At 51.7% G+C, this 16,071-nt stretch overlaps 5 protein-coding genes across 5 annotated transcripts; 3 read left to right on the forward strand and 2 right to left on the reverse strand.

Moving 5' to 3' along the window:
- Positions 1–2,819: 2,819 nt before the first annotated feature.
- LTHEOB_8906 (Ethyl tert-butyl ether degradation protein) lies at positions 2,820–3,259 on the forward strand (the record flags this gene model as incomplete). The annotated part of the gene is made up of 2 exons (XM_035518435.1): positions 2,820–2,956; positions 3,076–3,259. 2 exons carry the CDS (start codon positions 2,820–2,822, stop codon positions 3,257–3,259), a joined length of 321 nt encoding a protein of 106 aa, XP_035369805.1.
- Positions 3,260–4,156: 897 nt separating this feature from the next.
- LTHEOB_8907 (Calcium-independent phospholipase a2-gamma) lies at positions 4,157–6,107 on the reverse strand (the record flags this gene model as incomplete). The annotated part of the gene is made up of 7 exons (XM_035518436.1): positions 4,157–5,009; positions 5,061–5,210; positions 5,261–5,530; positions 5,584–5,739; positions 5,788–5,846; positions 5,901–5,995; positions 6,047–6,107. 7 exons carry the CDS (start codon positions 6,105–6,107, stop codon positions 4,157–4,159), a joined length of 1,644 nt encoding a protein of 547 aa, XP_035369806.1.
- A 2,065-nt stretch (positions 6,108–8,172) lies between these two features.
- Positions 8,173–9,784, forward strand: LTHEOB_8908 (MFS multidrug transporter; the record flags this gene model as incomplete). The annotated part of the gene is made up of 6 exons (XM_035518437.1): positions 8,173–8,339; positions 8,389–8,522; positions 8,569–8,692; positions 8,748–8,954; positions 9,007–9,378; positions 9,430–9,784. The coding sequence occupies 6 exons, from the start codon at positions 8,173–8,175 to the stop codon at positions 9,782–9,784; spliced, it is 1,359 nt and encodes a 452-aa protein (XP_035369807.1).
- A 1,178-nt stretch (positions 9,785–10,962) lies between these two features.
- Positions 10,963–12,349, forward strand: LTHEOB_8909 (F-box domain cyclin-containing protein; the record flags this gene model as incomplete). The annotated part of the gene is made up of 2 exons (XM_035518438.1): positions 10,963–10,993; positions 11,157–12,349. 2 exons carry the CDS (start codon positions 10,963–10,965, stop codon positions 12,347–12,349), a joined length of 1,224 nt encoding a protein of 407 aa, XP_035369808.1.
- A 1,006-nt stretch (positions 12,350–13,355) lies between these two features.
- LTHEOB_8910 (Peptidase S8/S53 subtilisin/kexin/sedolisin) lies at positions 13,356–15,122 on the reverse strand (the record flags this gene model as incomplete). Its single annotated transcript, XM_035518440.1, has 5 exons — positions 13,356–13,775; positions 13,844–14,005; positions 14,099–14,208; positions 14,283–14,440; positions 14,617–15,122. 5 exons carry the CDS (start codon positions 15,120–15,122, stop codon positions 13,356–13,358), a joined length of 1,356 nt encoding a protein of 451 aa, XP_035369809.1.
- Between the last annotated feature and the right edge of the window lie 949 nt (positions 15,123–16,071).

Here is a 16,071-nt window from a genome sequence, read left to right on the forward strand (position 1 = left end):
AGAGTCAGCCAAGGCTGAGACGAGATGCTGTGTGCATTGCGTCTTCTCGATGCCGACCCCGCTTCGACTTTCTCTTCATCTCTCCTCAGCCCCCCCGTTCTTGCGGGGCTTCGGGGCTGCAAGGCGTCGTGGCTTGTGGTATGTATGCATGGAGAGCTGAGGTCACGAAAATACGACGGGGCGCAGACGGGGGGATTTGCTAATTGGAACGGGGAAGGCTGGAGAAGACGCGCAAGTAAAAAAAAAAAAAAGGTCCCGTGGTAAAGAAAGGGAGAGCGAAGGCTAGCAAGGAATGCGTTCGTGTCTATGCTGTTCCCTCCGCTTGGGGATAGGTCTGGAGCGAAGGGAGGGGGGATTGGCGCGCGCGCGCGCGCACCCGCCGGAGGGGGATGGCCTACTCTCTCTGCCTATCTCCCTCGTGAACGCTTAGCTGGCAACGCGTAAGGTTACTCACGTCCCGGAGCGCAGCTTATCCTCGTTTCTACAAATAGCGTCCGGATTAGGAAATGTTGGGATACACGACAGCGGCTATGTAAATGCCGATTACTGCTGCGACTTGTGGCACAACGAAGGGGAAGGAGGCCGCGAATAAGATGCATTCCTTCCGGGAAGAACGGCAAGCACGGAAGGGACGGCAGCATGACGTTGCAGCTTGGCCCTGCATGGGGGCGAGCGGCGCATGCGCAGCTGAGTACAAAGTCGGGAACCTTTGGCGTTTGTTTGAGACAGGCCTGCATGCACAGCTGAATGATAGGGAAAAAACGTGGCGCAGTGCGCGAACCGACGTGTTCTTTTATCCCCGGCAAGCGAGTGGCTTTGCGGCCCATGCCGGACGGTTACGAGACTGTGGACGTTGTGGTGGAAATGGGGAGGCGTCGGCGTTGGCGGTGGTGGCGGTGGTGCATGATGCGTGAAACCGCCGGGGGGGCTGTGCGCGTGGGGCCAATGGGCTGGGAAGGCTGGTTGGCTGACTGACTATCGCGCTAAGAATAATAATGTCGTCGACATCTTGCGTTTCGTTTCTGCTGGATATTTCTCTGGTAGCGATGGGAGTCAGCTGGTCTTGACGGCTACCTATCACAACAGGCTAACCGCGCGCCTGCCTCAACCCCCTTGGGTGGCACAGCCAATCTATCCCAGTCGTGGAGACGTCATAGAAAGAAAGGCGGGAAGCGGAAAACGGTCAGACCAGTGTCCGCCAACCCTCGATACTAATAATTTACCTGACCAATCGTGCATCTACCGAGGGCGTGGACCACGTCGTATGTCTCACCTTCACGCGTATTATATTGCTGTTGCACCCGCCGGGCATACCACATCTTGGCGTACGACTTACCCCTGTGCCCCCGCTGCATCACGAAGCGCCACACCTTAAGTTATCCTTCGTCGTGCATTTTGAGTTCCACACGCTGCCTGGAATATTAAGTGTTGCCTTTTTCTCGTCCTGCTCACACAACATGTCCCTTGATATGTATGCTGCCTTATTTTCCCTGCTCGCCGTCACCAGGCGGAAAGGTTCACGCGGTCAATACCAAAAATCCCATTTTCTATGCTCTCACCAATATTCTGCCGACTTTTATGATCTTGAACGCCACTTTGGTGTGGTAAGGGCTTTCGCTACCTAATATTTGATCAATGGCCACGGATGCAGATCGCCGGCCGTTAAGTATCACCTTCATGGAAGAGGAGCTACTTCACATTAGTACATGCGGCCTCTCTTGGTTACCTTCGGAACTCTAACGAAGCAGAACAACGTTTCTCGGGCAAGAATAAACCCCCGATATCAAACGTGACTAAACCATGACAAATCACGAGAAGATAAAGTTAACCTTTAGGAATCTTTTCTTACCTCTCGCTACGCCGAATTTTGCCCTTGACGGAGAAATTCAAAGCAGACCAACCAGACATTTCCAGCTTTCGTTTTTCCCCCTCCCTCCGACCTCAGCACTGATATAGAGTTTAAGAGGTAGAGGCTATGTTGTTCTTATCGAAGTGAGCTAACATGTTAGCATGATCCGGTTGCTGCCTGCAATCCGTTCGAAGAAGCCTATCTCAGGAAAACTGACAAATCTTCGGATAGTGCTTCGCACTTCGGCCAATCTTCCGCTTACATCCGAAGGATTCTGTGTGGCACAGCAAATATTACTCTTCGTGAGGGTGTGGGTCTTACAAATCTTGACAACCTCGATGAGAGGCACTTGGCAGCGAAGAGAGAGGTACCGAACTTTGAAGAGTATCAGCAAAACGGTTGTTGATGTCAATGGAGAGTTATTCCCATATCGAATTACCCAGCGAATCGGGCAAAAAACATGTATATTCCCATGGGCTGATCTCTTCGCAGGATTCCATAGCGATCTCGGCCGCTATAGGGCTACCCGGCGGTCTGGGACGCCCCACTACGGCGAGCCGCAGCGGCGCACTCACGCTGAACTTCCGGCGCCACCAATTCGCCCTCGTCCATCGCCATGCCATCGCGGTAAACTTCTCCTGAGGCAGTCGCTTACTCAATGTTGGCATCAATGGCAATCCCAAGGTCCTTCCGTTCTACCGACATGCGCTCGGCCAGAAAAGGTGATCGGGAAGCTACATGCAGTAAGCTCCTACCCCGCAGGGCCAATTGCTCAGCCAGCCCCGCCCACGGTCATTCCACGGCGTACCCACCGCATCTCTTATCGGCGCCTTGATCTGATCTCTTCTGACTGTCGCCCGAGCTCTCGCGCCTCAATAAAACCCCGCCGCTGCCGCTGCCCCGCCTCAGCTCACTACCACATCTCTCTCTCTCTCACCCAACGCGAAAACCATCCAGCAAAACCCCCACCATGGCCGTCACCGTCACCGTCCTCTACCCCAACGTCTCTGACGCCACCTTCGATCTCGAATACTACCTCAAGACTCACATGCCGCTGGCGCATAAGAATTTCGGCCCCCACGGAATGAAGGGTTATAAAGTAGCCCGGTGAGTGCCCCTCCCGCTGCCATCCGCGCGCGCGACGAAACCCCGCTCTGTCTCAGATGCCCTTGATTCAACACCCCCGCTCCGTACCACCCATTGCCTGACCCGCCATTCGTACGTAGCGTCGTCGGCACCGCGTCGGGCGATCCCGCCCCCTACAGCATCCAGTGCACCCTCGAGTTCGACACCGTGGAGCAGGTCAAGACTGCCGTCTCGACCTCCGCTGGCCCTGTCATGGCCGATGTTCCCAACTTTTCGAACCAGCAGCCCATTTTCCTGATCGGCGAGATTGTCGGTACAAACTAAGACGCTCAATCGAGCGACTGGAGGGGGGGTGGAGCTGTAAATACACGTGTACAGAGGGAAGGAGAGATACTCCAGGTGTGCGTAAGGAATATCATGCCATTTCACGACTTGCATAATTCTCCTCGTTGCTTGAGCATGTTGTGCAGTATCCGCGCCTCGCGCCTGATGCCGTCATAATGCTTTGACCATCTGCAGCGCAGATCCCAGTAAACCCCCACCAAAGCACACAGCTTTTCACACCTCGTCCTGCCGCATTTAGAGCTCTTCGTACCGCGTGAGCTTCCATCTTCCTCACTTAGCGATCCAATTATACACGAAGGACTGCCGCGAACTGCATCAGGGAGGTTCCAGATTCGTAATTTCGCAACGCAAAGCGTCAATCTTTCCCGAGTCGGCATGGTGCAACAGATTCGATCCACCATATCTTTGGTACGGTGGACCATCTTCTTCTCTTGAATTTCCATCTGAACCGTGGAACCCTCCTTGTAACAATCCTAAAACTAACCATCCATGCATTCCCCTCACATTGCAATCGAACGCCCTCGCCTTTCATCCCTGTTTTGTGTGATTCCTCGCTGTAGTACAACACTCTTGGCAGCACGTGTATGAACCTACCATGAATATGCCAGGCAACACTATTCTCCAGTTTTAAAGAACTTAAACATGAGCTAACTGTTAAACAAGAAGAGTCATTCGTTTCAAATCTCGAACTCATCATCTGGCGGTGGTTACACTATTTACCATCATTCACCAACTACAGTTACCAGATTTACATCATGCATTTGAACTCCGTTGCTGCCTTACAATACCATCCCCAAATTGTTCAGCCAACGCAAAATGCCAGATTCTGACATATGAATTGAATGTTGTCCTTCTAATCTCCGTTTACCACATAACCTAGAGTTTCTCCTCCTGGAAGAGCTCCTCTCGCGTCATTCGGCCGCAATCAAGCCAAGCTTCGAGGTTTTGTCTTGTTCGTATATTTTGGACCTGGATGCCATGGGTTTCTTCCAGATGGGCCATGTAGGCTTCCCTGCTCGAAAACACATGGACGCCATTGTGCAGACAGTCGTCGAGGTGACAAACATTGGTAGCAGTGGCACCATCTTGTGGACTTGTCGGTATGTCGAGAACATAGCGATGAGCTTCGGTGGCATGGCGACGGAGATCTCTTCGCTCAGAGAATACCCTGCTATTTTGCGTGCAGCTGTCTTCCGGGCAACGATACACGAAGTTGCAGGCGTATGACTCCCACCTATCGGTCATGGCCCGCCCACGACGTATACGCACCAATTCTCTAGCGCATTCTCGAATGGATCGATCAACCTCAGGCCTTGCGAGGTACGCCAGAGTGTAAAACTTCATTATCTCCTTCGTCATCATTCCATTGTGCTTTGGTTGCCATTCGTCGAGCAAAATGGAATGGAGATGTTGGTCGACGCTGAGACGATGGTATATGAGCTTTTCGTCTGATTCCGGCATTTCAGACAGCTCCTGGGCCATGCGTTGGTGGGCCTCCTCTGACTCCCTGGACGGCCGTTGGAGCAGACTGGCAGCATCAAGCCATGCGAGTGCAGCACTGCGCACCTTACGTGGAAGATCCGAGTCTTCCGGTGGCTTTCCGGTGCCGACAGAAAGGAGAAGAAGTGGGCTCTGCTCGTGCATCTGGCGGACTTCAGTCAGAGCCACCTCGACTGGGTTGTTCGCTCCGATCCCGCCGTCCCTGTAGATTTTGTTTCCATCGACAGACCTTTGCGCGGAAAAGTAACCCGGAGCAGCAGTCGTAGCTCTTGCAACGAACCATATCGGTTCCTTGTTGGCATGGCCAGGATTTGCGGGCGGTGTATTGTCCTTGTTTCCCCAATAAGGATTGATATGGTCGTATGTTCGAAAGAGGTACGGATTGGAGACGTAGGGTTGTTTCAGGTGCTCTACATTTGACACCGCGACGCTGAAATGGTGTTAGCATTTCGTTCCCTATTGCCAATCGAAACATTTTACCATCTACAACGCTGAGGATCGGAGCTGAACGCTACATTCTCTGTCGTCTTCCTCTGTTGTCTCAGTTCGTCTTCGAGGTAGGTCTCGATAACCTCTTCTATTGCCTGCTGCATTCCGGTGGAAGAATACTTGCGGCACAGGAGGCAGGCGTACATTGTCATTTTCGGAAACATGCGTGGGCGGCCAAACACCTGGCTTCCTACTGAGTCATATATTTCAAAGCATGATTCAACGTCCAAATTCAGCCGCGCCAGCATGATCGCAGTCAACCTGAACAACCAATCAACTAGAGTTTGAATAGTCTTTGATACTGTGCTACTTACCCTCCTGTGCTGGTTCCCACGATGTAATCGAAATAGTGGCATGGCTTGAAGTTTGTACTTTTGTGTTCGAAAGTGTTCTTCAACTCATCCGCTAGCTTGTAGTATTGTCCTTGAACAGAGTCTGATGACTCGGACTTGTCGGATGCTTGGACAAATCTAGGATTATGCCACGGGTATTCCCAGCTACTATGCCGGCAAACGTACCGGTTCTCTTTCTCCACATCCAGGTCGTAGATATCGACGGGAGTTCTCATCGTTTCAGACTAGTGCCATTAGCTTGACTGGTTCCATGTTTCCAGGGACTTGACTCCATTTACCCAAGCGTCTATCTCGCCACATTCGATTTGCTCGATGACATACATGAGGCGTTTGAGTATCAGGACAGACGAGTACCCCCTGATGCCACCGCCGTCTATCATACGTTAGTATGGACAACACACTCTGAAAATACCAAAGTACATACCAAGAGAAAGAATGATCTTTCGAGACCATAGACTTCGTTTGTCTGAATCGGAACAATGCATCTGTGCCTCGCATGAAAGAGAAACATCTTTGGCCTGTTGGTTCATCGTTGAAACTAGCTTTACGTAGGCCGTTTTATTAGGAACAGGCAAAGCTTATATCTTGTTAGGGAGGAATTACTTGGCAGACACTAGTGGTGTATCGCTTGCAGACCCCACAGTCAATTTAGTAAATTCAGCTTAGGTCTGATAGAGTCCTGCGTTTGATAAGGCTAAAATATGCACGTTTCAAAAATTAAGTTAGCGTAGTTCTGGCGATGTGCAACCGGTAAATGCCGACTGGTACAAAATGTTAGTGCGTGTATGCAGCATTATCTCCCTGTTCATGGCTGAGTACAAAATCTGAGTAAAACATCTCGCATAATCGACTACCGGTGCAGTCAGAATTCCTTCCATCATTGCAAGAGGTGTGATGATGATCAAGTGGTTGCCTTGATCATGTGCGAGGGCGAGATCTTCTTGATAAACCCCCACGAAGCTGAAGATCATATTTCCAACCGAACTAAGATTGGAAAATGTAGAATTGGTTCTGTGTCTAGCCTGCATTAGTCGATTTAATCCTCCTCGTCTTCTTTGCTAGGTTGAAAAAAAGAACCCCTTTTCATGGTGGCAAACAGACTATATTCATAGTTGCGACACAGATGGAAATTTGGAAAACTGTATAAATTATCAATATGCTGCTACTATTTGGTTTGATAATATCTTCCCATTACTCGCCCTGGAAACCATGTGAGGCGTCACCAGGTAAGTGTAGGGTTTTGAGTATGCTTCACTTAAGCATTGATGGACAATCATGCTAACGGTTTGGGTCTGCACTGAGCCTAAAAGTCTCCATTGCGTTGATCTGTTTCGGCATACTAATCATCAAAAAAAAAAAAAAAGCCTCCTGAGTTGGCCGTGTATGCAGCGCTCGGTTGAATGACGTTATAATAGATGTATGCTATCTTCGCGCCGCGGTGTCCCGCTCGTCTAGACTTTTACCGGTTTCAAAGACGGGCTGATTAGCATTGCCATTTAAGCAGTGTATAAGCAGGATGTAAGCTGATAAATGTGCGTTGGTTGCGGCGTCCAATACAATGAGCGGGGCAAAAAGCATGGTCTATAACCCTACAAGTTTAATCGCTTTTGGTTTTAAAATCCTATCCATACTAACCGATTCATATGTAAATGATAATTTTGGGTAGGAGCACCGAGTAGCAGTAAGGCTGCGTAGATTACAGGTGAATGACGGGATTCTACATGTGATGATGTTACGGCTATGCAAGCAACCGGCTCGTGGGGCCGAATGCGCGCGTCTCGATAACTCTGGAATGAGACACTTTCCCCACCTCTTTCCGATCACTTTTCTGTGCGTCAAAACTTATCGTGCTCTTCAGATCAACATTCATGAAGCAACTAGCCCCCAACGACACAATAGCGCTTATCGTTCATCCATGTGGGTGTAGAAACACTCCGACCAACGTTGTTCCGTTGGGATAAGCCTCTTTATCTTCCCCGCATAGTGCTCGATGGGTGCGCTAGATATTAGAGTTTTCAGTGTACGAGGCCTTTTTCCGCCCCTTCTACTACTGCGACTCTTGCTGGAAGTCTCAGTTGCGCCTGCTTAAGCAAACTGGTGTCTCAAAATCGGGCTCTCGTGTGTGCTCTTCAGCAAGCCACCGAAACGCCAACAAAGCCTTTGCATATCATTATGCAGCGTACGAACTATGGCTCAGAAGTGGATTATTCCTTTTGTTCGTGCATCCAATTGTGGCGCTGCATTCTCACGTTGGTGAACCTTGAAGCAGCTTGAACCAACGCATGTGAAAAGTCGACGTCAAGCCCCCAAAGCATTACTGGCTGAAATTATTGATAGCTATGATCTCTCAGTGGAATGCAAGTCCTGTATGCGAAGGACCCGGTTTCCAGGAGCCCGCTCCGTCTACTTATACAGCGGGATGCTCGCGGATCCCAGAGATATAAAGGGCCCCAAAGCCCAACGAAAAAGGTGAAGATCGCTACAATTTCCCTGAGATCCAACTATTTTTAATATAACTTGCCCTGCCATTTACTCTGCCTCATCTTTGGCATGCAGCGCTCAGACATCATGAGTTCTGGTAGTACAGACGATGTATCGAAAGAAAACGTCACTGTGGTACAAGAGACACGTGAAAGGTCGATCGATGCTAACACCGATTGCGAGTCGGACGAGCGTCGCTACATTGGAGGGTGGAGGCTGTGGATTCTCTCTTTGAGGTTAGTCACAATTAACGGATGTAGTTGAGAAATTAACCCGGAAGGACAGTGTCGCACTTTGCCTATTCCTCGTCAATATTGAAGTGTCGGTTGTTGGAACTTCTCTTGTCTCAATCAGCGAAGACCTTAATGGATTCCACAACAGTACCTGGGTCATTACCGGCTACTTGATCACATATACTAGTAAGTATTGCATGTGAAAATGCTCACCCAGCTAACAACAAGATAGGCATGATCGTTCTTTGGGCAAAGCTCAGTGATCTCACGGGCCGTAAATTTGCAACAATTGCGACCGTTACCATATTTGTAGCATTCTCAGCCGGGTGTGGTGCTGCGCAATCGATGAATCAGCTGTGAGTATATATTTAAGAAGCGGCTATTTGAGAGAAACTAGCTGAACGAATATAGAATCGTTTGTCGCGTCTTCCAGGGCATTGGCGCAGCGGGGTGCGCATCGCTCTCCCTCACACTGGCATACGAGATGGTGCCCGAAGAGAAATATCCGCAGCAGGCTGCACAGCTTTCCGTGGCCATAGCATTCGGTAGTCTTGTCGGTCCGCTGATCGGTGGTGGGGCAAGCCAGAATTCTCAATGGCGATGGGTGTTTCTCTTCAAGTGCGTACTGTTTTACTGCTACATAACCCAGCGAATTAACCGCTCCTGATAGTGTACCCGCGGGCGCGGTTACGATAATTCTCCTTTGGATGACGCTCCCCAAGAACTTTCCAAATCAAGGCAATCCCAGCCATGTGGGCACTCTGGAAGGCCTGTTGGCAGCACGGTCTTCGCTTGCCCGCATTGATGGTCTCGGAGCATTTCTGCTACTGGGGGCTTCAATGCTACTTATTGCGGTGTTACTGGAAGGTGGAGTGTCTATTGAGTGGTCTTCAAAAACGTCTATTGCACTATTCACCACCTCAGGAATACTCTGGCTTGCTTTCGCTGGCAACGAATGGTATTTTACAAGCGACAAGCACAGGACCGAGCCAATATTCCCATGGCGCTTCGTGACAAACCGCGTCTGGATGGGGACACTCATGTAAGTGTCAATCGTCAACCTGTGCAAGCCAGGTACCTAAATATAAGACAGAATCTCCATGCTCTCAGGTATCCCCTACAACATACTCATCATAGACATCCCTCAACGCCTCCAGACAATTTCTGGCCTCTCGCCCTTCCAAGCTGGCGTTCGTCTGATTCCATTCAACTTTCTGATATCGTTTGGAACCGTGGTGATCAATATTGTCGCTAAAGTTACGGGTATCCTGCCAATCAACCTGATACTGTTCGGCTCCATCATCCAGCTGATCGGCCTCGCTCTATTCTGCACGCTTCCCACCGATGGAAGTATTCCGGCCGCCATGTACGGCTATCAATCCATCGCTGGATTTGGGATAGGATGTGTCATAGGGATTCTGCTGCAGATGCCGCCAAAAGTGGTATGAAAGAGAGATCTTGGTGAGCCATCCGCATTGATGTAAACATGATCATCACCGTAGTCCTGCTGACGGAACATTTTAGCAATCTCAGGTGGAGCATTGCTCCAACTTCGGGTCTTCGGCGGTGCTCTTGGGCTATCGATTGCGACGAGCGCCATGGACAATTATCTCTCAGCCAACTTACCCGCCGGAGTTAGCGGATTATCAGCCTCCTCTCCTCTTCAGTTCGTTGAAGCACTTCACAATTACCCACCCGATATCCAGGCTCAAATCTTGACTCGTGCTGCCGAAGGATACAATCTTCAATCAGAAATCATGGCAGGCTTTGCTGGCCTTCAGGTCCTGATAGTGGGGATGCTATGGCGCAAGAATCCGATTCGAATTGTCAAGAAGTGAAGGTGTAGCAATATATGGGGTTCATGGAATTTCAAAGGAATATATGGATGCAATCTATGAAATACGAACTGGCGCAATAAACATGGAATAATGTGATGGAGGTGAGAATAATGGAAACAGTAGGACAATGAAAGCGGTCTGGACAGTTTTAGCAACAGCGTTGACCACCGCAGGCCGTTACAGACGAATCATTTGTACTGCCGCCACTCTACTTCATAGCTCTTTGCAAGTCTAAGCTTTTGCACCTCGCGAATTACCCCGCCCATTCCGGCTTTGGTGATAGCCGAGGTCAATGTCGGGCCGCTCGAAGCATAGAAGAAGCGGAAAGAAGACGGAGTATAAAGTATATGTATGAGCAGTTCGGAAGCGGTGTGAAGGTCAAACTTCGGGAAAGGAAGGTTGAAGCCACCGAGGGGGGTCCGAGCATTTTTTGAACTTTTCAATATTACGTAGTACGTCACGTCGGCCGATCACGAGACACTCGGATTTACAAATATATACCGAAAGGTAAGATTTGACGCCTCACAGACATTCTTATACTAGTTTGCTGCCGTGTAACCATCTCTGTACAAAAAGACGATTCCCCGCAGTTCTACGGCTCCAAACAACAAAGTCGCGTCCAAAGTAATGGCATCTCTGATCACGCTTCCAAGGGAGCTATTCGATGCTATCATACAGCCCTTAAAGCGCGAGGATTTGCGTCAGCTCACACTTACAAGCCGCCGCCTACGCCAACTTGTTGAGCCACGACTGTACCATTGCGTGGCCTGGTCTCCGTGCAAATCACCATGCGCAAGCAACCCTTTCTCTTTTCTACTCGTGCGCTCAATCATAAACCGGCCAGAGTTGGCCAAGCATATCAGATTCTTTGTTATGCATGACGCCTGTACTTGCCAAATTGAGTCAAAAAGTCAACAACTGCTTCAAAACGACTCACTAGCTGTCTGGTCTCTGTTGCACAGGCTGAAGCTGCCTGTACCAGCTAACGGAGATGTATGCGACTCTGGAACAGCAGTCGCTCTAATTCTAGCGCACCTCAGCAATCTCGTATCGCTCTCCTTCAAGGTCCCCGAATACAGCCAGCACAATCAGTCAACCACGTACTTGACAGCCCTTGGAGCAGTCTTGCGGCAATCCGTCCTCCCCTCTCCTCCATCGGCATCATCATCACCGTTCACCCGCTTCCAGAATCTCAACTCGGCAACAATCACGCTCCCAACGTGGGAAAAAGACACAAGCCAAACCCAACACCACCACCTCACCGACATCCTCGCGATCCTCTACGCGCCCAACCTGAAAACCTTCGACTTCACCTTCCAAAGCCCTCCGGACGACGCTCTCGTCCCCGACTGGCCACACCCTTCTCACCACCCGCCCCGCGCCGCCAACCTGGCCGTCCTCAGGCTTCACTGCACGCGCACCCCGTCGACCTTCCTCGCGCACCTCCTATCCTGCACGCCCGCCCTCCGGACTTTCGAGCTCGAGGCCACGCTCCCGCTGCTGCTCTCCACGCCCCGCCGCGGCGACGTCGCGTGTTCTGACGACGACGGCACCCGCTTCCACGGCGGCATCCTCGCGACGGCGCTGGCTCGGCACTGCACGAAGCTGCGCAGCTTTCGCGTGTCGGTGCGCACCACGGAGCCGCCGCTCTACCTGGCCGAGCCGGTGCTTCCCTCGCGGACGGTGATAGCGACGCCGCTGCTGCTGTTGGATAACAACAGCTGCTGCGATGTCAGCAGAGAAGAAGAAGATGGCGGCACTCGGGATGATGATGATGATGACGATGACGACTACGAGACCGGGTTAGCCTCGATGCGCGGGTTGCGGGTGTTGAATGTGGCCATGCCGGTGCTGCTGGGGTGGTGGCCCAACGCCGCCGCGCGAGAGGAGGGGCTGGCACGCGTGCTGCCGTCGGGGCTGTGGGAGCTGTGGCTGAGGGAGGATATGAGCTGGTGGCAGGATTATGCCTGGCATGCGGTACATGTCGTGCGTGCGATAGAGGCGTTATTGGAAAGTGGGCGGGCGAGGGAGTTGGTCAAGATTGTCATTGTTATGCGCGGGGCGAAGGGCGGGCAGGGGTGGTGGTCGGAGGAGAGCATGGAATTACTTGTGAAATTTTGTGCGGCGAAGGGCATGGTGGCAGAGTTTAGAGAGAGGGATGCGGTTGAGGCGTGATTGTTCTGAAGAGCAGGTTTTGGATTGTGGTGTCTTGGGATAGACGGAGTTTAATGAAGCGAGGATGATAATTGTGATAGATCTTTTCCTTTTCACGCACTCCAGTTTTCGGTAGATAATACTGTCACATTTCTTAAGTTTTCGTAATAGATGCGTGGATACTTTCGCGCCGTCGTTTCACTGTTGCAGTAAGAGAGCCTCGGGAATGGGTACTTGTGACACTTTCAATCTGAACAAATACGGTATTCATGAGGTTCTTAACCTAGTCCAACCTACCGCAAGATTTTTTAGTTGGCGGTTTTGAGATCTAAGCTTCATATGGGTTGCCACATCATCTCCATCAACGATTCTTGTAAACAAACTGCAAACGTCCAAATCGAGACAGCTACTTAAGTGTTCGTAAGCTTCTATTCAATCTTCTCCTTCCTCCCTGGAAATTTCATCCAAGCCACGCAACTCACAACCGCTATCATGCCCAGAAGGTATCCTGGCACTCATCAGACAGAACGACCGACCTGGGGAGGCTCTTTGGTGGAACTGTGTCGAAGAATCAAACACCTCATCACAGGCCGCCGAAGAAGGCCGTACGGAGGAAGAGGACGTGATGATCGCTCCATGGGGTTTCGATCGCGGGTGGATAGATGGGACTTCGACCCTCCGCATCACTGAAAAGCGAGAAGCGCTCGACCGGACGGTAGAGGTGGGATGGTGATTCCCATTTGATACTGAATGGCAGAAGCGAGCTTATGTGAGAAAGCCACACTTCAGTTCTCACTAAGGATTACGTTACATCTCGATTGAGGTTGAATAAGTGACAAGCCTGTACGTAGAACAGCAGGGTTGCTCTCCAGCTTCTCTTGTTGTCTTGCGAGACAGCGAAGCTCATTTAAACCACATCTTAAGTCAGAGCAACCGTGAAGACCAAATACTTTCGTCACTACACAACTATTATCACCCCCACGACCAAAGCAACCACCCCACACGCCCCCATTATCTACATCCCTCTCTAATAAGCCCCATTCCCAACCAACAGCACCTCACCCCCCTCCACAAAATTCTCATTCTGCGCCAAAACCCCGCCGCCCCTCGCCAACGCCACCAACCTCTCCTTCGCCGCCGCAGGGCTGTCCGCCAACGCCGCAGCGTCATCTGCAGCCAGCACCGCCAGCAACCCCGCCACGTGCGGCGTGGCCATGCTTGTCCCGCTGTCGGAGACGTAGTCGGTCGGTCCGCCCGTAACTGCTGCCGACACGATCTCGGCGCCGGGGGCGTACACGTCGACGCAGGGCCCCGTCGAGGAGAACCAGAGGATGCTGTCGGCGATGGTGCTGGCGCCGACGACGAGCGCGGCGTTGGCGTTGGCGGCGCCGCCGAGGGAGGCGGGCGAGTACGTGCAGGCGTCGTTGTAGGTGTTGCCGGCGGCGATCTGTGGGGGCGTGATTGTGAGTATGAAGGGGGGGGTCAGCCGGGTGGTGGGTGATTAGGGTGGCTTACGGCGACGTGGAGACCGGCGGCTGTCAGCTCTTTGGTGGCTGTGTCGATGGTTTCGAAGACGCGGCTCCAGGAGAGGGAGATGGAGACGACCGAGGCGACGAAATCGGCTTCGGTGGAACGGTTCGCGTGGCGAGACAGGATCCAATCGATGCCGCCGAGGTACTGTGTTGAAGCAAACATTCAAGATCACAGTCAGCTTTTTCATGCGTTGTCATGGCTGGAGAAGCCTTGGGAAATTTTGGGGGATTGACGTACACCCGACGTGGAACCAAGCCCATCATCTGCGATGACTTTCACGGAGATGAGGCTCGCGTTGGTCGCGACGCCAACAGTTGATCCAGCAGCAGAGCCGGCACAGTGGCTTCCTGTATATCACAGTCAGTATCCGGAAAACGATATCTAGGGAGTGTTGAAAATCCTGGACTGATATATCACTCACCGTGGCCGAATTTGTCGCCCGGTTGGTCAGGGTAAAAGTTGTACCCCTCGATCGCACGTCCACCAAATTCTTCATGTTCCGTATAGATACCGGAATCCATGACGTAAATGTCCACACCTGCGCCGAGCGTGGACGTGTCCTTCCAGGTGTACGTGTATCTGGTCGTTTGTCAGCTTCCGTCGTATGCCACCAAACGCGCATCTCCACTGATTAACACCAGCCAAATAGCGGACAACGAACCCTCCTCCTCCTCCTCCTCCTCCTCCTCCTCGAAACCCCGGTTCAAGAACCATCCCCAAGAAAATCAAAGTAAAGGAAGAAAAAAAAAACTCACCCCCTCCCCGTCGTACTGCCCCCAACCACCTCCACCTTCCCCTCCTGACTAATCCTCTGCAACCCCCACGTCGCATCGTCCCTGCTCTCAACCCCTCCTCCGCTCTCCTGCCTCTTCTCCACGTCCACCTCCTCCCTCTTCTTCTTCCCTCCCATCCCCATCCGCCTCCGCCTCCGCATCTCCGGCACCACCATCTTCTCCTCGACCGCCTCCCGCACGCTGACCACCACGCCCTCAGCAGCCCTCAGCGTCGCCACTTCCTCGTCAGTGAAGGCGCCCGAGAAGCCGCGGAAACGGGGGTTGTCGAACGTGGCGGAAATGACATCGTCGTCGGCAGCGATGGACGAGGAGGCCAGCAGCGCGGCGATGTCGGCGTCCGGGGTGGTGAGGACGTCGTATTCTTTCGCGTTCTGGCGGCGGGCGTGCTGGTGGTGGGCTTGGGGGGCAGCAGCCGTGGTGGTGACGGCGGCTGCGAGGAAGAGGAGTGCTGTCGTCGTTGCCTTCATCGTGGGTTTCGTGGCAATGGTGCACGTGAAGCTGGGAAATTGGCTACAAGTGGTGGGAAGGATGTGGAAGGCCAGCGAGAGGAGCACGGCATGCTGGGCGAAGGCATTATATAAATTGGTGCGGTGCAGAAGGTACTAGCGGTGTGGAGAGGTGGATAGCTCTACCGCTATTGCGCTATCTGACCGGGGATCTGGCGACAGACCGGGGGTGCAGAGCATTGTGAACAATGCTAAACAGGCCTAAAAAAGGGGTGTTGATAAGTATACGAAGCGTTAAACAAGGCCAAGCATTTTGCCGACGCGGACCAAGAGTTCTTGAATAGGAAGGCCAGAAGGCTGGCGTGATCGTGGGGTTGACTTAGAGCGGGAAGACGGCAGCGGGCGGGAAGGAGACCCAATATTTCGCTGGAAAGGGATCTCATATTTTGAGTAGCCTATTTTCGCTGTTTTTATACGAGGAATGCGAGCACTGATACGACAACCACATAGCCGGGTCATTCGTTCCCTGCAGGTGGGACAGATGTTCCCCACCAACGGCGAAACTGATTTGACGTCGAAGAGATGCGCTTATGGCATAGATTATTCTGGTCGGACTGAGATGTTGTTTTTCACTCCTGTTCTGCAATAGAAAGTTGTGGGATATGTATTTGATTAGCAATACAACTGCAGGGGAGACACCACGGCTCACTTCTGAATGCGCGCCTCACGTTTCCTCATAGCGTAACCTCCTTATATTGAATGCAGGGTAGGTCTGGTCATGCTGTCATATATTGACATGATGTGACAAATTCCATGCTGGATTGATTGAGCGTCAGCGTGATGCACGGAGCAAATGATTAGCTTGAAAGAGCGAACTGACCTAGTAACAATTGCATTGATGCGCTTTTTCATTATCTTCGTATGTACGTACTAAAGTATTCATTTTTTTTTTTTCATTCATATCCGCCGT

Source organism: Lasiodiplodia theobromae (assembly GCF_012971845.1).
Source record: "Lasiodiplodia theobromae strain AM2As chromosome Unknown scaffold_29, whole genome shotgun sequence".
Classification (NCBI taxonomy): Eukaryota; Fungi; Ascomycota; class Dothideomycetes; order Botryosphaeriales; family Botryosphaeriaceae; genus Lasiodiplodia; species Lasiodiplodia theobromae.